This window comes from Bactrocera oleae, chromosome 4 (genome assembly GCF_042242935.1).
Source record: "Bactrocera oleae isolate idBacOlea1 chromosome 4, idBacOlea1, whole genome shotgun sequence".
NCBI lineage: Eukaryota > Metazoa > Arthropoda > Insecta > Diptera > Tephritidae > Bactrocera > Bactrocera oleae.
This window is the reverse complement of record NC_091538.1, coordinates 75,015,972-75,041,023: the sequence shown is the minus strand read 5'-3', so window position 1 is coordinate 75,041,023 and position 25,052 is coordinate 75,015,972. Positions and strand designations below refer to the sequence as shown.

The 25,052-nt window shown below is 34.0% G+C and overlaps 4 protein-coding genes across 8 annotated transcripts in view; 2 read left to right on the top strand and 2 right to left on the bottom strand.

Annotated features, from left to right (window-relative positions):
• Nucleotides 1–1,235: 1,235 nt before the first annotated feature.
• LOC106614173 (probable methyltransferase-like protein 25) overlaps nt 1,236–25,052 on the bottom strand; it is a 46,136-nt gene continuing 22,319 nt past the window's right edge. The window contains exons 2-3 of one of the 2 annotated variants that reach the window (XM_070108850.1): nt 4,603–5,876; nt 1,236–2,021 (exon numbers count right to left, since the gene is read on the bottom strand). In XM_070108850.1, coding sequence (XP_069964951.1) covers nt 1,866–2,021; nt 4,603–5,876 — 1,430 coding nt within the window. In that variant the 3' untranslated portion in view covers nt 1,236–1,865. The remainder of the gene's footprint in view (nt 2,022–4,602; nt 5,877–25,052) is intronic. The other variant, XM_070108852.1, reaches the window with a different exon arrangement.
• LOC106627842 (presequence protease, mitochondrial) lies at nt 6,318–10,407 on the bottom strand. 2 transcript variants are annotated; one of them, XM_014248129.3, is made up of 3 exons: nt 10,256–10,407; nt 9,406–10,176; nt 6,318–9,345 (listed from the first exon to the last, which is right to left on the bottom strand). In XM_014248129.3, exons 2-3 carry the CDS (start codon nt 9,984–9,986, stop codon nt 6,813–6,815), a joined length of 3,114 nt encoding a protein of 1,037 aa, XP_014103604.2. In that variant the 5' UTR covers nt 9,987–10,176; nt 10,256–10,407; the 3' UTR covers nt 6,318–6,812. The 2 variants fall into 2 exon arrangements, with proteins under 2 accessions (XP_014103604.2, XP_014103611.2); XM_014248136.3 differs by having other exon boundaries at nt 9,406–10,203; nt 10,256–10,373.
• LOC106627443 (anaphase-promoting complex subunit 13) lies at nt 10,817–14,564 on the top strand. Of its 2 annotated transcripts, none has more exons than XM_014247580.3 (3): nt 10,817–10,958; nt 14,215–14,361; nt 14,424–14,564. In XM_014247580.3, the coding sequence occupies exons 1-3, from the start codon at nt 10,947–10,949 to the stop codon at nt 14,505–14,507; spliced, it is 243 nt and encodes an 80-aa protein (XP_014103055.1). In that variant the 5' UTR covers nt 10,817–10,946; the 3' UTR covers nt 14,508–14,564. The 2 variants fall into 2 exon arrangements, with proteins under 2 accessions (XP_014103055.1, XP_036223846.1); XM_036367953.2 differs by having other exon boundaries at nt 10,818–10,958; nt 14,194–14,361.
• Nucleotides 14,549–24,964, top strand: fab1 (fab1 kinase). Of its 2 annotated transcripts, XM_014247549.3 has the most exons (12): nt 14,549–15,031; nt 15,092–15,281; nt 15,341–15,845; nt 15,902–16,843; nt 16,901–17,574; nt 17,633–17,912; nt 17,979–19,220; nt 19,316–19,788; nt 20,533–20,695; nt 22,894–23,051; nt 24,452–24,613; nt 24,668–24,964. In XM_014247549.3, the coding sequence occupies exons 1-12, from the start codon at nt 14,549–14,551 to the stop codon at nt 24,853–24,855; spliced, it is 5,460 nt and encodes a 1,819-aa protein (XP_014103024.1). In that variant the 3' UTR covers nt 24,856–24,964. The 2 variants fall into 2 exon arrangements, with proteins under 2 accessions (XP_014103024.1, XP_069964943.1); XM_070108842.1 differs by lacking the exons at nt 22,894–23,051; nt 24,668–24,964 and having other exon boundaries at nt 24,452–24,600.

Below are 25,052 nucleotides of genomic sequence, written 5' to 3'. Positions count from 1 at the left end.
GGTGATGATAGTAACATAAAGCACTACAAGAATAACAATATTTACAATAACAATAATTGTTACAACAAACCCAGTTGAAGTTTACAAGTTAGGTGGGACTAAGCTCCGGTGTAACTTTGTGTATGTTCTCGCAATGTGCAAACTATTGTGTATAGAATATCTAAGTAAATAAGTTCACTTAATTTTGTAAAGATGTCTTATACGTGTATATTGACCGATTTATACGGTATAAAGCCAACGGTAAGTTCGATAATCCTTGTATTAGATGATTGGGAATTACGAGAACTACTGAACAAATTTCATCAATATTTGGCACGAGAGGACATTATTATCAGAAAAAGTTGTCCTTTGAATTTCTTTACGACATTTTCGGTATCTAGGGTTCTTAAAAAGTTATAACCCAATTTCTACCATTTTTAGTATACAGGTGCCCTTCTTGTGCAAAGTTTTATTCCGATATAACATATTCATTGGTGTTTGATTTATATATTGTAAAATAATCATAAAATGATGATGACGGTGAAATGAGGGATTTCACTAAAAATGTTAGGCCAACTGAATGATCAAAATCAAGTTCCTGTAAGATAAACTTTTTGATTTGACATACAATACCAATACCATACAAATCGACCGATCAAAATCAAGTTCTTGTCAGAAAACTTTTTTATTTGGGAAAGGTATTCTAGCTTCGTTTTTTCTTGTTTCTTATTCTAAAGAGGGAGCACAATATCCAACTCTGATGGTATTTAAGAGGATGTCTGTTTGTGGCAGCGCTACAAATAAGTCTCCTTTTCGCTGTAAAGGCGAAAAATTTACTTAACTTTGCACATGTCATTAACCTCATTTTATTACTTAGCATAAAGTCAACATAAATTTCTGTCAAGATTTGAAATGTTTCAGAACATTAAAAGAAAAATTAATTAAATTTCGTCAAATGATTTCCTCTGACCTTATTGTCTCAACATAGAATTCTTTATGATTGAAATTGTGAACATATAATCGTGACGGAGTACAAATATAAAAATTTAAATTTCTTGAATATAGGTATTTAGCTCTTGGAATAAGTTTTTGAACTCACCTTGTGTATACAAGTACATTGTGTTAATAAATAATACCAACAGTTTGAAATAAATATCCAAGGCAGTTAATCTTATTTATTACTTTATATGAAAGCATATATGTATGTATATACATACATATATATATAATACTTAAACACAACGAAGGTATATATATGCCTCTTTGTATGTATGCAATTTTATTTCAGCCGAATTTAAAATTTCCTTCATTGTAGCTAAACATAATTACATAATTAATTTATACCAAAGTTTAGAAATTTCGTGGTAAAAGGTAAAGGTTAAAGGTATCAATTTATGGCATATATAGGTAGTTATTTATACATATGGTTAATGCCAAAAAAAACTTTGACATCCTAATCTTATAAGAATATTATGATATCCTGTATACTTATTTAGATGTGTGCATATTTTTATGTAAGAATGTGTTATTTAAATATATTTGTTCATTAAACTGTGTATTATTAAATATATTGTATTGGGTAATGAACTTTGTCTCTTCTTGTGATATCAATTATTTGTTAAATCGGAGTATAAATGTTTTTAAATGAAAGTGGTTCTTGTTTTATATAAAGAAGCGTTCATACTCTTACGTGTAAATAAGTCGACATATTTTATAAGCTTTTACCCTTAGGTTAATTGTATTAAGTGCCTATTTATAGATACTGCTGGAAGCGGAAGAAGACGATTATCACACTCTTCAAACATATTTGCACATTTACATTACAGACACTTTATTCTTAATGCTGTTGAAATAAAAACTAAAGTTAAACTTCAACAGCATTTATGCTAAAATTTTTCGGCGATTAAGGCAAAGCAACGAGGTGATAACTTCTCATCAAGAATTTTATGATATTTTACCATTATTTTTAAATTTGTCTGTGTCTCTGCGTATTCGTTCATATAACATACTCGATCATAAAGAACAATATTCTCGCAAAGTTTCTAGGAAAAAAATAAATGCATTATTCGTTTGTTCAGATAATTTTATATATGTAGATATTTGTAATTAGACAAGTATAGAAAAATGTATGTAGAAGCATAATAAACAAATAAATGATTTTTTAATTAGTTTAGTTACCTTTAACTCTAACGTAAATTTTAACATTCACCTAAGTTCCTCGAATATAGAAAACAATTTCATTTCCCCTCTTGTGAGTGGAGGAAAGGATCTTTGATACTCATCTATAATGTAGAATGTAGATTCTACATACATATGTTTCAATATTAATTCCTAGTAAAGATATTTATTATGCAATATTTAATGTGAGATTTATCTGTCAAAACTGTCTTTCCATAATCTAGAGACCGGGTACTCTTTTAAGTTATAAAAGAGTTATTATTATAGAAGACGTATAACGGTTAATATTCGAGGAATAAATACTTTAATTCTAATTTATTTTACAAAAGCACTTTCTAATTGCATTCTATTGCGTTCGAAACGTGTATATACAAATATAAATCAACTTAATCTGATCTCATAAAAGTTATAAAATACTTTTATAAGATACTGTCTGTCGAAGTATCAACGCAGCGTGCACAATACATATTCGCTTCAGACATGAGCAAATATTTTAAAGCACACACGTATGTATGAGCAAAATGGGCATTGATGTGCTGCTCATGAGTGTGCAAATACTAACCCTGGTTTTCACTATACTTTGAAACTCGGTATTCATGATTTATTGCACTCTGAAAAACTACACTACAAAACTGAATATAGTGGGCTATAACTTCATCACAAATTCAGTTATATAACTGGAATTTGGCATAGCATGAGAGGAACATTTCCTTTTATCACTTCGAAGTTCTTACTTCTTTTTCTATTCTCAAAGATGCCCAGTAAAATTATTTTCTGCATTATATATTTGTCCCTACCGTCTTCTAACACTATATGTAGTTTAAATTTCTATGAAAATCGAATTAGGAAGAGGTTTGAAATATGAATAGTGCTAGTTCTTATACACAAGTATTACATAAATTATATTTAGTCCTGCCATAAGTTCTGTTACAAGTTCAGGTCGTTATAACAATGAAACTATAATACATTTTTTGATAAACTTGGTAATGCATGAGCGATGTATAACATTTTATTCGAAATGGTCATCTTTTTCTTTCACACAAGCCCTCAAACGATTCGGCCATTGATCAATTGCAAAACGCACAGTTTCTATTGGTATTGAAGACATTGCTAGATCAAAAGATTTTTTGAGACTTTCCAAATTTCTGTGGGGTATTTGACAGGCCATGTTCTCTAACTCTGACTATAAACTGTAGTCCAATGAATTCAAATCTCGACTTCCAGACGGCCATTCACCTGCAGCTATGAAACCAGAAATATTGATTTTAAGCCACTGCTGGTGGTTTTTACCTTCTGTACGAGGGCAGAATACGAATGGAAGATCTAATGTTCTCCATCAAAGAGAGTGTTGCTTAATTGAATGCCTTACAACTTTATCGTAGAGTATGACATTTTTGATGTTATACTTACTCAGAACGTTTTAACATACGAGTGCTAATTGTGTTGTTTACAGTAACTTAAAATATTCATGTCGGCCAAAAAATGGAATTAAATCCCGAACATTTTTGTGTGATTGTTTTTTACAACTTTCGAAGTGGAATAACTAAGCAACAGTGCATAGATAAACTTAATTCAATTTTTGGCGATGAAGTCCATCAAGAACTAGTGTTTATGTATGGTATGGTGAATTCATTCGAGGTCGTATATCTCCAAGACGATTCTTGTGCAAGTAGTCCAAAATCAGTTGTTGTTCCGGAAACTATTGCAATGTTTCAAAATACGTCTACAAGTATGACATCGTGAGAGGTGATTAAGCTTTCTTGAAATAACATTCTTGCGTCTTTGAAAGTTGTTGGTTGTTGAAAACTTCTTTAACAATTTTTTTACATGTATATCTAAATTATAATAAAAAATAACGCCACTTTTTTCTGCGAATTGGTCCTCACTGTATGTGTTGTAAACTTTGCAACAGAATTTATGACAAGACTAAGTACATAATTTTATTACATCGCCAATAATAAAATGGATGGCCAATACAATACAATGAACAATTAAATTAAGTATTGCATTATTTCAAAAACAATAGTGACTTAAAGGTGGTGGATGAGAATCTACTTATATTGAGCATTTAAGTTTGGATTTACAATTGTTGGAATATGTTGTAAGAAGTTAATGTTTTTGGATATTAGTTCATCCTTATGCGGTTATGGGAGTGAAAGTCTTTGGAACATTGAAATTGATGTTGGAACTACAAGTGGAACATTTTTAGAGTTTTTGCTGAATGTTTAAATTCTTGACAAACATTTAGAATTGTCTCACTGGCTCTCCCTGGTTTTTCTAGTAACTTATATTTGTTAAAGGATAAATCAATACAATCAGTGGGATTAGTTGCACTGTGTTATGTTATTAAACTTACTCCTTAAGTTATGATGTTAGCGGTAATCGAATTTAAAATTATATCATACAAGGATAGCATAGATATAATTGAATAATGGTGTCACTGACCTGTATTGTTGTTTGCAAACAAGTCAATGCTTCTGCCAACTTGGGGCCAACCTCGGCATATTTTTCAACGACTTTTTTAAATTTATCTCTGTGCTCATTATTCCACATGTCTGCCACTAAAAACTCTGCATCCGCTCTCTTTGATCTCACTTTATACATCTGTCGAAAAGTTGAAAAACTTTTAATTTCACTCCAATCATTATTAGGTCGTTGGCTTTTCGGTATAGTTGCGATTACTTCCGTTTCATCGTCAATGATGGCATCGGCTACGGCACGCCAGAACATCTGCTCTCCGTGTGCCACGTGCTCCTCCTCTGAACAATGCCGCCAACGAGCGCTGGTCTCTTGACAAGCCAGACGCAAAAAAGGACGATTAAAGTAGCTCAACACATTTGTATCCGCTTCAGTGACCGCAGACTTTAACGTAGTACTTAACGGAAAATTTAAAAAGTGACCATTACTAGTTTGGCTCAGCTTGTGATAACAACATGGCATGATAACCAAACGTTTAACTTCTGCCATTTCAAAAAATAACTTTATAGATGTAACCGATAAATCAGCACAAGCATGTAAGCCTATAATAGCCCATTTAGTCAGACCTGTCAATCCACTTCTTGAAATATGATATTTAATAGCATTGCCTGCATTCGGTTCAATAAATTGCTGAACATAAGTGACACGTTCACTCATTTCAGATATCTGTTGTCTCAGACGTTTACGTGCACCCATTACTCGAAACACATCTGCTTCTAGGCCCAGAATACGCCAACTTTTGTTAATGCTGCACAACGTCTCACTAAGGTAACCCAAACCAGCTCCAAAGTCAATAAGTAAGTGTATATCATTACATTGAGTCTTTATAACTTTAGTTAATTGCACAATTTCGTGTTGTTTTTTTACACTCATCTTCCTAAGTCGGCATTTTGGAAGCAATTCTAGTTGATTTGGTGTACTTTTCGAATCGTGTACTTCTTTTGGTATAAGGCCGCGTAGTACTGAGCGAAATGTTTGCAAAGCAATGGAATCAATACCATTGTGAAAGTCCTCATTGTCATGCAAAAATGGGAATATATTTAATTCAGAGTTTTTCAAGTGCAAAAAATAGTTGATATAATCTGATGGAATCTTTTCCAACAATCCGGCTTTTATGAATCGAGTGTTTGGAGTGATATATATCCAAGAATGATCACGGAGAAAAGCTAAGGTTGCTCTAAAATAGTCCAGAGAAGAGTGAAATCCTTCAGGCAGAGCCATAATTAACTGAAACAAATATACTGAATTTATGGTGTTGATTAATATATTACTAAGTGCTGATATTAAGTATGAATAAAAATTTTCTAACCATATAATATTTCTATTATATTGAATCATCCGAAAAATATCCGGTTCAAGAAGGTAACATTTTTTTATTACGCTCATTTTAATATTGTACTGAACATTCCAGTCCGTCAAATGTTCGTACCTTGGCGAATTACACAAATTTTTGCATCAGACAACTTATATATAAATAAGTGGACACAAATACAATCGGTCCGCACAATAAAGTGTACTATTTCTATTCCAAATTAGTTTAATTACGTTCAAACTATCTTCCCACGGATGATCACTTTTGAGTTAAACTCCCATCTATTGCAAAACAAAACTCCATAAGTCAATGAGTCTTTATCTATAAACACTCCCAGAAATACCGTTTCACCATGTAAAAAAATAGCAAGTTAGCTCAATAAAAACAAATTTATTAAAACAACAGAGATTTGAAAAACATTAGGAACAATTCAGTATTTAATTATTTTATAATTGAATAATGTTTTCACTGACTTATAATAAATGACAATATGATTTAAATTCTCATTCCTTTAGTTTTTTAATATTATTTTATTTTTAATTTTTTTATTAACTTCTTTAGTACACATACAACAAACTATCAAACCTTAGTTCGGGTTTATGGAAATAATTGTATTTTCAAACTTCTTTTGCCGTTAAAAGCAAGTGTTATATATATTTTATCACCATACACATACACACATCGTCCAAACCAAACTTAAAATCAAACATTATTCAAATGATTAAGTATATAGCGGCAACAAAAAAGGAGGTTACAAAATTAAAGAGACGCTTATTTCAATTTAATACAATTACTTATATCGTGGATTATTTTACACATATGCGCTTTAATTCAAATGTAGATATAGTTAATTATTAATGTTTGTTTAGGAAATAACTTTCCACTTAAAGTTCGTCTCCTCCTCCAAATTCTTATTTTCAGGCCCAAGCAGACAATTACCGAAATGTGCAGGTTCATATTTAAAATAACGCTTAACGACAGTTTTAAGCTCATCTAAGGATGTCGAGAGCATGCGAGCTCGATATTTAGCAAACATTTCTTGGGAAACGCCATACAGAAAAAAATCAATACCAACATTCCCTGGTGCAATAGGTGCATCCAATTGCTGCAGTACACCTAGTTTCGCCTCGAATAAAGCTTGCTCCGTTAACTCTAAATTGTTTTGCTCCAACCATTGGTAAGTATTATTAAATGCTTTTAATGTTTTGGTTGAATTTGGATCCCGGTAGCTGAAAAAACAAAAAATGCCGTCTGATCCGATTTTCGCACCCGCACCATATGCTCCATTTTGTTCTCGCACTACTGGCAACAAATATTTAGCGGAAATTAATTTGGCTAGCACACGAAGTGTGGGATGATCCCGATGAGTATACGGCACGGTGAAGAATGCCTTGGCGCAATAGTTCACCGGGATGTTCATAACAAAATGCTGTTGACTGGGCTCGAGCATATTGATAATATGATCACAGGTTCTATTTGCTTCTGAACCGATTGGCATACTATCCAGAAATTGTTCATAGTACTTGATGAGTTTTGAATAGAAGTCTTCAGATGTATTCAAAGCACAACGCATATTGTTTTTCAAGAAAAGTTTTTGGCCCAAACTATAAAGTTTTTCTCTAATATCTTCAATTTTGTTTCCTTTTACATAATTTTTCATGAATTCAATGTGTTCTACACCTGAAAGAAGAGATTTTAATTTCGCAGCATTTGTTACTAACCCCGCACAGCTCTGCATTGCATATAAATGGCCTGAACTAGCGATTCCCACCGAGATATTGGACACATAGTTATCAATTAACATACTTAAACGATCAATGTCCTCTAATTTAAATTTCGTTAATAATTCTGTGCACAATAAAAACATGTCGTTTGCATTCTTATCCAATGCATGTGTTGTCATATAAACACCCAAATAGTATGATTTGCTATCGTAAATATTTTCTGCGAAATGTAATTTAAAATCAATACCAGCAGTTTTCGATAAAACCAGCTTATCAAATTCTCTAAAATTATAATTGCTGGTCCCCATGTCGTTTATAACATTGCAGAAAAGTGGCAATAACATAACTTCGTCATGATTTAGGTTATTACCATTAAAATGCAATTTTAAATATGAAACATCGTTTGTATGAACTTGACATATTTGAGTCGGAACATTACCAATACGCACAACATTAATAGCTGGCATTTTCGGCATTTCTTGAACGTCGGCCAGGTTTAAGCATGGCAATAAATCCAAATTAGGTGGGGTCTTTTGAGCTTGTTCCAATTTAATGCCACTTTTAAAAATTTCTTCACGCTTTATATCATCAAGTGACATGATTTTTTGTTTTAAAAGATCTAGTTCAGCTGTTCTAAAATTGTCTTCATAGTGATCGTCTGGCGACATAGTTAATGTAAGACGATGTGTATTGGTTGCAAAGTATTGTTCTACTTTATGTTGCAAATATTTTGGATCTTTACACAAATTATGACGAAAATTGGCTATCATATTCGTTACTCGCAAACTGGAAACAACGTCACCATCGTGATTCCACAATGGTGTAGAGTTAAATAGCAAGCCCATACCGAATTGCGGACTTTGGTGTTTCAGTAGCAACTCAATATTGTGAAGAACACTTTCTATGTGGCTACGATCAAATCCTTCAGCAATTACTTTTTTTATGGTTTTGTCAAAGATATCCTGTACGCTGCCGAAATCTTCAACACGCAAATCTTGTAAACCCACGCAGAAGAAAGTGTCTTTTATTTGTGGATCATAACCAGTTGCCTGATTATAACCGCCAGAGAAGTTTGGTTCAATAAGACTTTTGTAGAACGATGAATTCGGTCCTCGTATCAACAATTCTGAAAGCACATGCAGCACAAAAGTTTCTTGATTGTCAGTTACGTCTGACATTAGCAAAGCTATGGCTATTTGATTTTGCCTCTCGAATGGTGCACCCATATTATCAAAACGACTCGATATGTGTACATTACGCGGTTTATCCCAACGTGCTTGGCTTGGTATTCGGCTATAGGAGTTATCTATACCATTGCAATCACTTAAATATTCACTGCTTACATATTCAAGGGTTTTAAGTAAATTAAAATTGCCATAAGTGTATATACGAGCATTGCTTGGATGGTAATATTTTGAGTGGAAATCTACCAAATTTTTGTGTGACAATTTTGGTATTTCCAGTGGATTACCTCCCGATACAAAGCCATATGTATTGTCTGGTAATAAATTATTAAGCAGGTTTTGGGAGAATACTGAACTATTCTCTGAGAAAGCACCTTTCATCTCGTTATAAACTACTCCTTTTATTACGTATTCAGAAGACTTGTCATGCACATTCGAATGTTCTAATCGCCAACCCTCCTGCAGAAAGTCCAAATACGCCAAATTCGGTCTAAAAATTAGAGTAAGCCGTTTATCAAGTTTTTAATGTATGTAATCCACAATGGCTCACCTGAATACTGCGTCCAAATAAATTTTTTGCAAATTTCTAAAGTCTATTTCATTCATGGTAGAGAAAGGATACATTGTATAATCCGGACCCGTCATAGCGTTCATGAAAGTAGCAACTGATCTATTCAGCATTTTAAAAAATGGATCACGAACTGGGTATTTTTTCGAACCACATAACACACTATGTTCAAGAATATGTGGTAAACCAGTTGAATCGAAAGGTGTTGTACGAAAATTTACAGAAAATACATTGTTTGAATCCTTGCGATCCAAGTACCACAGCTCAGTACCACATCTAACATGACGAAACGTATAGGACATTATACCAAAATCTGGTACAGATTCCACTCTAATACATTTGAACCCGTTGTATTCTTTGCCTTCACTGAATTTGTGCTCATGCTGCTGTATAATATGAGGTGCAGCCATCACTTTGGTACGATGTAATATCTTGTTAGGAACATCGTAGACAATTTGATTATTATTAACCATTTTTCCGAGTTTTCTACTGTTCGTATAACATAAAACTGCACGCTTCATAACTGGAGCAACCGAACGCGTCCCCCTGGTAAGTGCCAACATTTTTCTTCAATATGTTATCACTAATTGTGGTCGTACTAATTCGCCAAGAATCATAAGAATTTTGTCAATGTATTGCAATGCAATTAATGGGCTATATATTTCACTTCGTTTGTTTAAAACTGTACCTAACTTTAAATGTTATTTTGCGCTAAATCAGCCGGTTCATTCTTCAATTCGAAGTAAAAATTTGCTAGAATGTGATGTTACGCAATTTTATCTTTACATGTCAATAAATAACTATTTTAAAATATTTCTTATTTTACACTCACCTTTACAATTTCGACTAAATGTTAATTAAAATATATTTTAAAATCAATTATATTTTTAGTTTACTTTTATTGTAATAGGTCTTACAAGCGGCACAAATAATAGAATGAGACAAAATAATTCTCCAAATTGTATAAATTTTTGACATTACTAAAACTAATGCCATATGTTTGAACAATGTGGCCAAAAATTACATTAAGCTGAAACTACATACCGTGCTTTCCTTTTGACTTCAAACAATACAAATAGGTTTATCAGATATAATGTAAATAATTTGAGGACCATTAATATTGCTATTTCCAACTCTTTGCAGTTGGTTGTTTTTACTAAATAAAGTACAAAAATTAAACATTCCTGGGAACAACATAGGGGAAAAAGAAAATATATATATTTGTTTCAGCGTATTTTAGATTATGAGTCTGGCACCTTTGAAAACAGCTGATTGGAATTATATTTTTCGTTATTTGATTTAACGCAATAAAAGGGATTTTTACAAAATATTAAATTTCTGGTTTAACTCGATAAAGTATCACAAAATAATTTGTAACAATATGATGGAGTAAAATAGCAATAAATTGTGCATAACTATTGGAGTTCACCTTACCCTTATTTTAACATTATATTTGACAATTTGTGACTTAACTTCGGTAGTGACAAGTGAAATCCAATAAATAATTATATTGAAGTCCAGTAATGGACAGTCAGGTCTGTACCGAGGTGTTTAATACACAAAATGCAAACAATTTCCTTAAATATATACAAAATTATAAAATGAAGAATGTTTTGCAAATAAATTATATGAAATCTCCACATATGTATATTTGTAATTAGGTACAAGCTTTATAATTTATGCTAACTACACGACATGATTCATTTATTAAAACGATATATGTATGTAGCTACAGCTCTTTCAAGAGCTAATATTAAGTTAATGATGTCTTTTTTAGTAAAATGAATGTGTGTGTGGATTTAAAGATAAGTTATTTAATTTGAAAACATGACCTTGTATAACAAAACTTTAGAGAAAAATTGTAACTAGTAAGCTAAATGTACCTTAATCAGTTTTAAAAGTGCTGTGGTTAGATGATGTAATGGAATAGGTGAGAGAAAAGTAAATAATAATTGCTTGTATAATTGTACTCCGTTTTCCATATACAAATTGCGTCAAAGGGAGGATATGATAATGGGTAACTGTATAGTTTAGGTCCCCCAACGATGGTGTGTTCGTCTGGTGGAGGGCGCTCGAAAGGTCTACACTGGCTAAAAAGCTTGAGCTGGTCCAAAGAGCGGAGCTCATCGGAATCTCCGGTGCACTGCGGACCACACCTACAATAGCTCTTAATGCTATTTTAAACATAGCACCTGTGGACATTGCCGGTAGGTGCATTGGTGCGAAGTGTGCTCTAAGGCTCAGGGAAGCTGGGCTTATGAAGAGGTCCGAACAAGGACACTCCAAAATTCTTTCCTCCTTCAGCTGCATTCCGGAAAATATAGATCACTGCGTCACTGAGCCCACTCGAGGCGGCTCCTTCTCCGCTCATATTCCAACGAGGGACATGTGGATGGGAAGAAGCCGCTGGAGAAGAGACGCGGTGAGCTTTTTCACGGATAGATCGAGGCTAGGAGGTAAGGTTGGAGGGGGGTTTTCTGCAAGGAGATCTCCGTCAGTCTTAGAGTCAGGCTACCAGATCACTGTAGTGTTTTTCAGGCGGAGGTAGCTGCATCAAGGTGGCGGTAGAAGTACTGCTACATAGTGCAGCCTCGTTTGTAGAAGTGAGCGGAGTGGATGATAGTAGGGGGGCAATACTAGCTTTGAGCGCGCGAACCGTGCAATCAAAGCTAGTCAAGGAGTATCTGTCCTCTCTAGAGATAGCGTCTGGCTATTTCAACATCAGGCTCGTTTGGGTGCCTGGTCACAGCGGAATCGCTGGTAACTGTAAAGCCGATGAGCTAGCCAGGGGGGGGCACCTTTGCCCCGCTCACATCGGAATGGGATCGGGTTAGATCTCCGTTAGCGTCTTGCGCTCTAGCTTTGGATCAATGGACCTCGCGTGCACTCAGCAGACGCTGGTCGACGACCAAGTCCTGTGCGACCGCGAGATCTTTCTGGCCAAGAGTGGATCGCAGGAGGTCGGGGGGACTTCTCGTCCTGAGCAAAGTGCATCTCGCCGCTATGGTAGGAGTTCTCACTGGACACTGTCCAATGGGCACTCATGCGGTACGGCTTGGAGTACTACCCGATGCTAGTTGCCAAAGTTGCATGGAGGAGGGCGAAGTGGAATCATCCCGGCACTTTTTCCACCAATGTCGGGCTTTCGCTAGGCTGAGATTGAAATATCTCGGCAATAACACTTTTGGCGGACCTGAATACTTAGCCGAAATGGATATTGGCTGTCTTAACAAGTTTGTAGTAAGCACAAAGCGTTTCGTCGACTTGTAAGGGTCTTTTGATCCAGATTATAGGAGTTTTGTAGGTATCACAACGGACCGGCATCTTAAGCTGTCCAAGTGGGATCCTTTTTTTTTGAATCGACCTCCTAACATAACCTAACCATATACAAATTGCGTCAAGGGGAGGATATGATAATGGGTAAATGTATAGTTTAGGTCCCCCAACGAAGGAGGACCCAAAAAATTTTTTTTGATGCGAAGTTTACAAATCCGTGAGCGGAAAGTTGATTTTTCAATAATTATTTTTTTTTTTAATTTTCTAAAAAAAGAGTTTATATGCAAATTTCAAAAAATTACGCACTTCACCATTTTATTTCGCTTGGTAACTCCTTTCAACACTGGTGGACTTCGGCCGCGCTTCAAAAAAATAACCCTGATCAATCCAGGATTATTTTGTTGAAGCACGGCCAAAGACCCCCAGTGCAAAAAGGAAGTGAACGATCTCCTCTATTCGTCGATAACATCAGTTCGCGGCGTGAAAGAAATTGGGACTGTTAAATTTCTTCAGTATTTTTTTTCGCAAGAAAATGTCTAACTCGTTGAACGTGTAATTACAGCTAAGTGATTTGAATTGTGCAGAATTCTGCCGCTACAACAAAAAAAACAACAACTAAGTTACTTGAAAAGTGCAAAGTGTGTTAAATATATTTTTATATAAAAATATACATAAATAATTGAAAAAATTCACTTTCCGCTCACGGATTTGTAATCTTAGCGTCAAAATAAGACAATTTGAAAAAAACATAATTTTCGCGACCTCCTTCATTGGGGAACCTAAACTATACATTTACCGTTTTGAACTTAACCGTTTTATGGAAGATGCATAGTTTTTTATAAATTTTAGCGAAATAAAGTACTCCTGCAAGGTTTTTTATATTTCTGCTTATAGCAGCTTATAGTTTATGATTTATAAATATTTAACCAGGCGACGCATAATTTCCAAGGTTTAAAATCACTCTTCAACCTGCAACCCCTATTACGCCAAATTTGCAACGGTGACTGATTTATTGTATTTTATGCGTTTTTTGATTTACAACTTTATTTCAACATCTCTTTATAAATGATGGTTAAGCGCTGTTTCGATTGACAGCGTTTTTTGAGCATGGTAGTGGTCTGATTCCTCCCATGAGTATCGAGGTACACATGTACCAATTTTTATCAAAATATCTCAGTTTTTACTTAAGGCGTACGGGACTGACCATCCAAGGCAAATATAAATAAATACCGATATTTTATTAAAGTTATGACTTGCAAGAACAGAAGATTATATCATATGTGGTCTTTCGATTATAATTTTAATTTTTTAATTAAATTTAAATTTAAGTATAAATATGTTAATTTACTTCACTACTACTTTTTTAATTACATTCTTCTATTTCGCTAGCTCAATAAAATGATAAAAATGTGCACTATCACGTATTATATATTCACGGGTGCAATACTAACTTTATCTCTATATAGAGCTGAGAAAAATTCTTTTATAGAGTAGTGTTTTGGCTTTCAATTTCAGCCACTAGCTGAGGGTCGCTTATTGGATATTGTCGATAATAAGTGGCGTGAGGAAGTTTTACCCTTTGATCAGATCCTTGTCCCGGCAGATAAACTGCCAGATCCAGAAGCTGATGGTGGTGACTCACATTTAACACTCAGCGAACAGGTAAATTAATCCATTGTTAATTAAAAGTATATTTCAGTTTATATTTTTGATATTTGTAATAGGAACAAAAATGGAGTGATTTGGCCCTGAGTTCATTGGCACCCGAATCTTCTCTTGGAGATCAATTAAACATTTCGTCTATATAAATCATTTTACATAATAACATTTAAAAATTTCTGTCTGCAAAATGAATCAGCATCTCCACTCACCTACAAAGCTTACCGAATTTGCGCGGGATTTCGAAGATGAAGAGACCGAATCTATACTGGGTCGCTTTGTGAACAAAATACAAAACGTATATAATCAAAGTTATAACACTGTTAATGAAGTAGCAAATAGTAGTGCAGATGGCACCTCACCGGCCCAAGTTTCGAAATCATCTTTTTATGCTGACGAAAGTATAGATGCTACCGGCAACGCAAATATTTCTTATGAAAATTCAAATTCCTGTATAAATATCTCATCAATTAATGTGCATTCACCAAATAAAACTGTCAATATGCATAAAAATCATGACAAATGTAATTCAACCACAAAAATCATTACAATAGATGAATCTAAAAACGAAATGGAAGAACAAGTTTCGAGATTACCAAACGAAAGCAGTGAGGGCCGCACCATGGTCAATGTACTAAAACGGATGAGTAACTTAATGGCGACAAAAAACAGTGTAATATTTAAGAAGAATAAAAGCTATTTAAACTACAGTTATTAATATGTTTATTATTAGGATCTACAAAATTACAAAGATACTGAGTTACATCGTTTTTGGATGCCTGATTCAAAGGCAAAGGAATGTTATGATTGTACACAAAAATTCTCTACCTTTAGAAGAAAACATCATTGCCGCCTTTGTGGGCAAATATTCTGTTCCAGATGCTGCAATCAAGTTGTGCCTGGAAAAATTATTAAGTGTGCTGGTATGTTTATATGATATTTAAACATATTAGGATGATGCAATTTTAATAAATATTTTTAGGCGACCTCAAGGTTTGCAACTATTGCTCAAAGATTGTACTTAGCTATTTAAAATCTCCAGACATAGCAGTGGATTTGCATGCAGATTTACAGGCCTTACAACAAGATTTAACCCAAAAACTAGAAGATAAAAATGATATTAATAACATTGAGGTTTTGTCTACACGTGCAATTTCAACTCGGAAGATATCTGTTGGATATCAAGAAGAGCGTTTTGCTACTCATATGAGTAATTGCTTATCTATTGATGATCGAAAGAACATACTTCAGCAATCAAATTCTTTAATAACACTACACGAAGAAATGCAACGTCAGTTGACACCACAGAACTGTGGCACGTATCTAATCGATTATATGATTTTACATAAAAAATCTTCAAATAAGATACAAGCTATAGCAATATTAAATGCAATGTTAGCTGCTGGTTTTCTACAACCTATAGTCCCAGATTCTGAATTGATTGATTTCGATGAAAATCTGCATTACAAGTTTATTGAGCTGAATAAGTAATTTGAATAAAATTATAATTTTACTTTTTAATTGCATTGCTTTTTATTTACAGACATAATTTTAACAATGCTTTTTTTAAGGACTCAACCAACGTTTCTTTGGTCACCACTCCGCAGATTGATAACAGTGATGAACCACAGCCGCCAAAAACAATAGATGCCTCATTGAGTTTTCATTCCATGAGGGACATGGAATTTGAGTCTTCATTGTGTTCCACTACAACTACAACTAAGCTATTGGAATCTTACTGCGACTACGAAGAGCAGTTGCTTACTCAAATGCTACGCACATTCCATTTAGATTTGCGTTGGTCTAAAGTACTCATGTCGTTATGCTGTCGAGCAGCCAATCATTTCAAACCAGAATATTGCACCAATGAGTTAATGGACATAAGAAATTATGTAAATATAAAAAAAATACCAGGGGGAAAACGGCAAGAGTGTACAATAGTAGGTGGGGTTGTTTTTTCAAAAAACATTGCTCATAAAGATATGGCTACACGTGTTGAACATCCACGCATACTTCTTTTACAATGCCCTATTGTTTACGAACGTATTGAAGGAAAGTTTGTCAGTATAGCAACAGTTTTGTTACAAGAAAAAGAGTATTTACGACGTGTTTGCGATCGGATTATGAGTTTCAAACCAAATGTGGTATTGGTGCATAAAAATGTTGCGGGCATAGCTCAAGATATGCTACGCTCACAAGGTATTACCTTGGTTTTAGATGTGAAGCTTTCTGTAATGGAACGAATATCTCGCACACTCCAATGTGACATTGTGGCTTCTATAGAGTCCAATATAGCCCGGCCACAGCTCGGCATGTGTGATGCTTTCTATATTCGAAATTTCAGTGATGGTACTGGCATTAATAAAACGTTAATGTTTTTTGAAAAATTGAATAATCCTCGTGGCTTCACATGCTTATTGCGTGGAGGCTGTAATAACGAGCTGGCAAAGGTTAAAAAAGTTGCATCGTTTTTAGTGTATGCGCGGTGAGTACAATTAGTCTTCTAAATCAACGTTAAGAATAATATTACTTACCACTTTAGCTATAACTGGCGATTGGAAATGTCTTTCCTCTTGGATGAGTTTGCGGATCCGCTTACACCAAAACTACCGATTTTCAACTCGAAAGAACCAAGTCCAGATGATTTATCTCCTGGTGATAAAGAACGGAAATTACCGTCGATTTCCACTGTAAAATTTGTGGTGGAGCGAAAAGCGGAGGAGAAAGTACAGCCACAACGAAAAGAAATAATCTCAATGTCAAAGAATGTTGCTGACTTTACTGATCCACTTCGTTCCGTGGAGGTCGGCGCAAACAAAATACCAGAAGATCGACCTGTTGTAAAATTAGCAGTTGAGACGCGTTACGATAATCGCTTTCGCACTGCACTCAGCTCAACTTTACTCTCGGTCAGCCCATTTCTTAGCTTTCCATTACCGTATTTGGAAACCGAACAAGGTCGAAAATGTGCTCTACGCAAACTATTTCCAACTGAGTTATTTTATTCAAAATTAATGTCAAACAGGAATAGCCTGCATTTAGATCGTAATGAAAGTATGGAAAAAAAAATTAAAATTAATGCGAATGAAACTCTGCTAAAATCTCCACATCCTTTTTTAAAACTCAAACTCACAACACCATGGGATAATCGCGATATACAAAATTTACTGGCAGAATTTAGGTCATATGGTGGGCGTTATCCAAAGAAAAAAAATTGTAATTATGAACAAATATTTTTTGTTAATTATTTAACAAATAACATTAAAATCCATAGCGTTTAGAAAAGTGAATCAAGTTCCACAGAAGGTAAACGAGGAACTGGTTTTTAAAGATGCGCTTGATTTGGAGAACCATCAAAGGCTGCCGGTACTATTTTGCAGTTTCTATTTCAATCCGAAGTCTGCATCCTCGTTTTGCGCCCCACCAACTTTGTTAGACATGAAATTTTATGGGCAACACGATATTATGCTTGGACAATTCTTGCAACGCTACTGTTGTCGTTTAAATTCGATATGTAAACTTTGCAATTTGCCAATGTTGGGGCATGTGCGCCGGTTAGTATATTGATATGAAATAAAAATATTTTGACAAGTTGTATTTTATCCAACTATCTTCTACAGCTACGTGCATTCCATGGGATGTGTACAAGTTTTCCTCAGTGAGGATAATATAAAAACCGATCCTAATCGAATTTTTTTTACCGCTTGGTGTACAATTTGCAATGAGATGACGCCGAGTGTACCGCTATCCGACAATTCAAAATGCCTTTCTTTTGCAAAGTATCTGGAGCTCCGTTTTCATGGACACTCCTATAAAAGGCGAACAATTATCAGCAGGAATTCCCCTTCAGTAAGCCCAAGCTGCACAGAATATAATCAATGCCAGCATTCTCTCCATCGTGATTATGTACACTATTTCACCTATCGAGGCGTGGGGGCTAAATTTCAGTACACACCTATTGAAGTATGGGATATTGGTTTACCTCCACTGATATTAGATCTAAAACCACCACAGTTTGATCATTTCAAATATGTGGAAGAAATTAAAACATTTTCCATGAAGGGGCATGAAGTGTATACTCGCATTCATGAGCGTATTGCTGATCTTGCCACCGAGGATGATACTTTGGCGATTGTGCTTAATCTAAAGACAGCGTTGAACAGAGATCATTTTATTTTTAAACAACATATCGAAATTGTACAAGCTTTACTCACTGAACCAAAAGCCAGTATACATGATGTAAACGATGCGTTACTCATGTCTAAACGAGTACTGGCCGAGAGTATTGATTTATGGGGCCCAAGGGTACATGATATTGCGTTGGCACAAAAGGTAGTAGCCAAACAACCAAGTCAGATGCATCCGGATTCTGTTACTGCTTGTACCGAAGACCTGCATTCTGAATATTTAGATGCGTCGCCGATAATGTCAGAAAGGCCTCGCTTGCTACGTGATGATACATATTCACAAATAGATGATAACGCCGTCGAGAGATCGTCAGAGGAGCACCTTCTTACGATTTCGGCGAATACCGATAAAAAATCTATCAAGAAAATACTGACACAACTTTTGCCTTCTGCGGGACCAGCAAATTTGCTTCAATCACCTTTTTCGTCGCAAGAACATTATACATTACCACTGGGAGTATTTCCGATACTGGTACACGATCAGGACTTGAGTTCGCTAATCGCATATAGTCTGACGTCAAGTGACTATCAAAAATCAATTGCCAATTTGGCAAACAGTAGTTACGCTGAAAACGGCAGTGGTGCTGGATTAGGTCATCCGCCAACTATGGATAGTGAAAATATTACAAATCAAAGCCACCATAGCCCCAGTTTAAAACAGAAATTACAAGAAAAGTGGGTAAAATATATTTTCGTAGATTAATCATACTAATATTGTTTTTTTTTTTTGCATATAATTGACAAGCTTTGTCGTTAATTTACTCTTACAGTTCACAAAAAGAAGATGAAAGTGACATACAAGATGTTCCAAATATCACCAATACCACAGAAGAAGAACGGAGCAAGTCAAAAACGAATACTTCACATGTAGATTTAACTTTCCATGACAACGGCACACAATTTACATGTAAAATTTACTTTGCAAAAGAGTTCGATTTAATGCGGGTAAAAACATTAAAACCTCCAAATACGGAAAAATCATTATATAAAGAGCTTGAGCAGAAGAAAAAACGTGAGGAGTTAAAAGTTTGCCAAAGCCGCAGTGGCCCTGAAATGGAATTGGTGCATAAACCCACAAGCGATATAAATCACCCAACACAAACAGACGCAACCAAACTCAATCGAAATGTTTTGCAGACAGAAATCGAGAAATGCCGTAATTGTTTGGCTCGTTCTCTATGCAGCAGTGTACAGTGGGAAGCAAGAGGTGGGAAATCTGGTTCACGATTCTGCAAAACATTAGGTAAGTCAGAAATTTCACATCAATATTCTATTATTGCATTAGTCCGTTCCTTCTATGGAATCTTGAGCAAAAAATATGATATTTTAAAGAATTCATTGTCCTATGGAAGCTTTCCACGCTACACTTTCCAGTCAGCCATCTTGGCTTTCTTGATTGAAGACTTGTATAATAAAATATCATGTATGAGCCTTATTGACAACATAATTTGGAGATTAAAATTTTTTTATTGTTAATCATTAGTTTGGTGTTTTTTACATCTATATACCATTGAAATGAGTATATACATACGTATGTATATCTATCTATGTATGTTCATATATGTACATACATACCATATGTTTATATAAAAATTTCATGTCACGTTACTACTGAACAGATTTTAGTAAAATTTAGAACACTATCTCCGGTTTAATCCAATTATGCTTAAAGTTAGAATAATTCACAAATAGAACAAAATTATATTTCTAAACATACGCATGGTTCAAATTAAAAAACAAAAATTATTTTATTATTATATTTTGGGTAAAATGCAAAACGAAAATTCATCTTAAATCACTTTTAAAAGCCTCAAATACAATTCATTGGATTCTTATACCGGCAATAACGATTTCGCCTTTATTCGTAAATAATATTTTCATTGTATAGAATAATTTATTATAATAGTATTTTATGTATACCACAATGCGTGGTCGGATCTACTAGTATATATTTATATATATTGTTTTAATCATTTTATTCTTTCAGATGATCGCTTTGTGTTGAAGGAAATGACCAAAGGAGATATTAATATTTTTGAAAATTTCGCTCCAAATTATTTTGAGTATATCAGCAAATGTCAGCAGCAAAATCAGCCCACATTGCTGGCAAAAATTTTTGGAGTGTTTAAAGTTATCGTAAAAAAAAAAGAGTACGTAAACTAAAATATAAAAGTTAAATAATATTTTAATGTTCGACTAAACCTCATCCCCCACTCCCATATAACGGCTATGTTCAAAACTACGAAAAGTCCGATAAGTGTCATATTAGAAACCTATAGGTTTATATGTAACTCAGATCAAAAATTAGACAAATAGTCTGGAACTAAGATATCGAAGAAAATCTTGGCATAAGTCGCGACTCCCATATAAAAGTTGTGAAAATCAGTCCACATCTGTTCCAGACCTTTTTATTGGATCCAACTTTATGGATATTGGATATATTTGGACTACAGGATGATCTGCATTGATTTTATTTACTTTTATCATTAAACTAAAGTACTCTTGAGAAAATATTTCCCCGCAATTTTATTCAGATAAATTGTTAACTAGAACAACAAAATCAGTATATGCTAAAAAAAAGTGCTGCACCAATTGTAACTCCGGACCTGACCATTATGTTCAGTTCATTTTGTGAAGATATGCTACAAGTTGACTGATATTTTCGGGTAAAGTCAGTCATAGATTCGGAGCTTCTCGTATAAGATAGTTATCTCAGATCAGATCAACATAACAGCTGTATAGTAACTATCCGATTTTATCCATTTCTAAACTGTATCATTAAATTATAGATTGTAATGGCCCCACTAAGTCTAAGTGTACCTCTGCCCTCGTTTCATTGAATTTAATATTTTAGCATATTTTATATTTATTCAAAAAAAGCAGTTATTCATAAATTATTTGTATATTAGCATATGAACCTTTAGGATAACCATATCGATTCGGTCAATAAACTACGGTTAAAAACATCACAAGTAAGGTATTCAAGTATTACTTCACCACAAACATCTATTTATAGGAAACCGTAAAAATTATGTCAAAAAACCGAAGCGAAACAAGTAAGGAAGCTCTAAGTTCGTGTGTAATCGAACATTTTATACACTCGCAACTTGCAAGGATCAAAGTCCGGGAAATTACTTCAGGTATTCATGCAAAGTTTTACCCCGATACAATCATTATTGCTTGATTTGCATAGTGGAAAGTGAAAGAATTAGATGGAATTTAAAATGGTGTGATATAGGAAATAGACGTGGTTGTAATCCGATTTCGCCCATTTTCGCACTATAACACAGAAATATGAAGTATAATAGAATAATGCTTTGTACCGAATTTGGTTGAAATCGGTTAAGCAGATCCCAAGATATGGGTTTTCACCTGTTGTTCTTGTAGCGGAAGAATTCTGCCGAATTGACAGTCCTTGGCCGGAATAAATCCGGGTCCGTTCCAGTTACGTAGACCCGACTGTCGTGGGAACGGACGCCCACTGTCTAATTTTGAACTCGGTTCCTATAAAGTCATCTCATACCATCCCAAAGATCAAATTTAATATCTGTCCACTGTCTAATTTTGAACTCGGTTCCTATAAAGTCATCTCATACCATCCCAAAGATTACATTTAATATCTCTGGCGTGTTTAGTGCTTGTAATATTCCGCTTTTAGTAGTTTTAACCAGCACCGTTATAGTGGGTGTGGGCGGGGTTGTCCCCCGATTTCACCCATTTTCACACTATCGATAGAGGTGATAAAAACGTTCGTACTCGGTGAATTTCGTTATTATAGCTTAAGCGGTTTAGGAGATATGCACATTAAACCTATTTTTAATAAAATTTAAACTGCAGATGCCCCTTCCTAATGTGATCCTGTATACCAAATATCAGTTTTGTATTTACCTTAGAGCTTAGTTATGGCAATTTATTGGTTTTTGATCAATGGCGTTTTGCGGGCGTGGCAGTGGCCCGATTACGCCCATCTGCAATACCAACTGTCTTACGGTACCAAGAAACATGTAAACCAAGTTTCATAAAGATATCTCAATTTTTACTAAAGTTACAGCTTGCACGGACGGACAGACAGTCACCCGGATTTTAACTCGTCTCTTCATCCTGATCATTTATATATACTTAACCCTATATCTAACTCGATGAGTTTTAGGTGATACAAATAACTGTTAGGTGAACAAAATTATTATACTCTGTAGCAACAGGTTGCGAGAGTATAAAAACAGCCAATAATCTCCCAATTTCCTCACCACTCATTTTAGAGATTTGTACAGAGAGAGAGCTATTATTTGTCGCCAAAGTTTTCTTTATTCTTGTAGTCATATCTAGTCTAATATTTTTTTTTTTGTAGTTCATTTATGGAGAAATCATTGCTAGTTATGGAGAACCTTTTTTATGATTGTGATATTAAAAATAAATTCGACTTAAAGGGTTCTGAACGCAATCGAATGGTAGACCCCACTGACCAACAAGGTGAAATAGTTCTATTGGATGAAAATTTAGTTCAAAGTAAGTAAACATAATCATAAATTTTAAATTTACCAATCGTACATATAAAATTAAAGACAAATTGTAGATTTTGAAATGAAAAAAAAAAATCAAACATGTAAAGGAAATGTTTAAAATTCCGCAACATGTTATATAGAGTTAATTGAGATATATAAGGAGATGTATCGAATTTTAACCTCGCCCACTTTCCATTATCAATCTTTCCCATTTTGGTCGATAGATGGGAGCTCATAGTAGATGATTCCCTGTCAATCCCACCAAATACATAGCAAACCGTTCCTGAAAGTCAATCCTGGTTTGGCCATCGTTTGCACCGACTCGTCGCAATTATTGACGATTTACATTATTTTATCTAGCGTGATGCAGCTTTGACATCAAAATTACTGAAACAGAATCGACGAAACCAAAATTGAGCATGATTGTCTACAGTATCAAGACCGCAAAGACTATTCACATTTTCAGCCGATTGGTTTGCTTTTTTGTCTTTATCGAAAAATATGGTGTATTTTCTCTTTGACGCATGTTCAAACAATACTGAGTCAAACAATCATAAAACTGTCTGAAAATGTTTTTTAGTACGAAATCTTATCTTACCATATTTTGTGATTCAATAGCACTTAAATTTGGGAAAATAATGTATGTCTTTGTACTTGACCTAATACTTAATTGCTTTATACCGATATAGTTCAAAATCTAAAAAGAATGCTAGGTAGTCAAATTTATGAACCCGTTTTTACTACATTCATACTACGTTCAACGTATGCTATATTCAGATTTGTAAAATGCTTTGTGAACATTCATTCAAAAGTGGGTATTACTACCTTTACTATCCTATATTAACCTATCCTATAATCCTATATTATATCAAGCTCCCTGCTAAATTTGATGTCACATTAGTATTATCTATTCATTTATACTTTTTTTAATTTAAAAATGTACACCAGCACGACCCTCCCAAATAAAATATGAATATTAAAATTTTTGTTGTTGCAACGAAAAATCCTCTTGAAAGGAGAAACTTTGAAATGTTGCTCTTTTTTACAATTATTGAAACAAACGGTTCTTGGTGTTGTAAATAAAAATTTTTCACTCTAGCCAACGGAAAACTTAAACACTATCTAAAATTACTCATTACAACTAAATAAAAATAATAATAAAAGCACATAGACTTAAAAAATTTATTATTGCTATACCAACAACAACTTGCTTAGTGCCCAATTTTCAATAGGGTTTCTCAATTTTTAATAAGTTACCCATTGTATCGTCAGAAAATTATGACAAACAGGTATAAATGTATTATATATATAATTAAAATATACAATGACACTTACATATATAATATAACTTTAATTTGCGGCGTCAATGTCAATTAAACTAACATAACAAATTATGTTTTACAGTGTCTTGGTCTAAACCACTATACATTTTGTCACATAGCAAAGCAGTCCTCAAAGATGCTATCAATAGAGACTCTACATTTTTAGAAAAAAATCAAATAATGGATTACTCGCTGCTCGTAGGTTTAAATCACGATAGCAATATATTAGTATTGGGAATAATCGGTAAGTACAAAAACAACAAAAAAACAATAAAATATATCTTATAATATATTACAGACTACATACGAACATTTACTTTCGATAAAAAGGTTGAGTCATTTGTAAAACAAACGGGCATATTAGGTGGCATGGGCAAATTACCAACAGTTATATCACCAGAACGTTATAAGCAACGGTTTATTGATGCAATGGATCGTTATTTTTATACAGTCCCGGATCGTTGGGAAAGTTTGGCAAAAACTTAATTACTGGATATTTATAAGTAATTCATGTTGTATAACTAACCATTTAAATTAAAATAAATTCAGAATGATATCTGTATTGCAATATACATATCTTTATAAAATCTGGAAATCGTAGAGGTATCTTCTTATTTATCATTGAAGCTTTAAATTCATATATAAAATATATAATATTAGGCTTCGAAATTTTATTAATTTGA

Excerpts from the sequence above, each read along its gene's own strand:
- LOC106627842 (XM_014248129.3), bottom strand. The coding sequence starts at position 9,986 with ATGTTGGCACTTACCAGGGGGACGCGTTCGGTTGCTCCAGTTATGAAG. Across the intron at positions 9,346-9,405 it reads TATTTGGACGCAGTATTCAG|ACCGAATTTGGCGTATTTGG; the intron begins GTGAGCCATTGT and ends TCTAATTTTTAG.
- LOC106627443 (XM_036367953.2), top strand. Across the intron at positions 14,362-14,423 it reads ATTTAACACTCAGCGAACAG|GAACAAAAATGGAGTGATTT; the intron begins GTAAATTAATCC and ends TATTTGTAATAG.
- fab1 (XM_014247549.3), top strand. The coding sequence starts at position 14,549 with ATGAATCAGCATCTCCACTCACCTACAAAGCTTACCGAATTTGCGCGG. Across the intron at positions 15,282-15,340 it reads AAAAATTATTAAGTGTGCTG|GCGACCTCAAGGTTTGCAAC; the intron begins GTATGTTTATAT and ends AAATATTTTTAG. Across the intron at positions 20,696-22,893 it reads GTTATCGTAAAAAAAAAAGA|TTCATTTATGGAGAAATCAT; the intron begins GTACGTAAACTA and ends TTTTTTTTGTAG.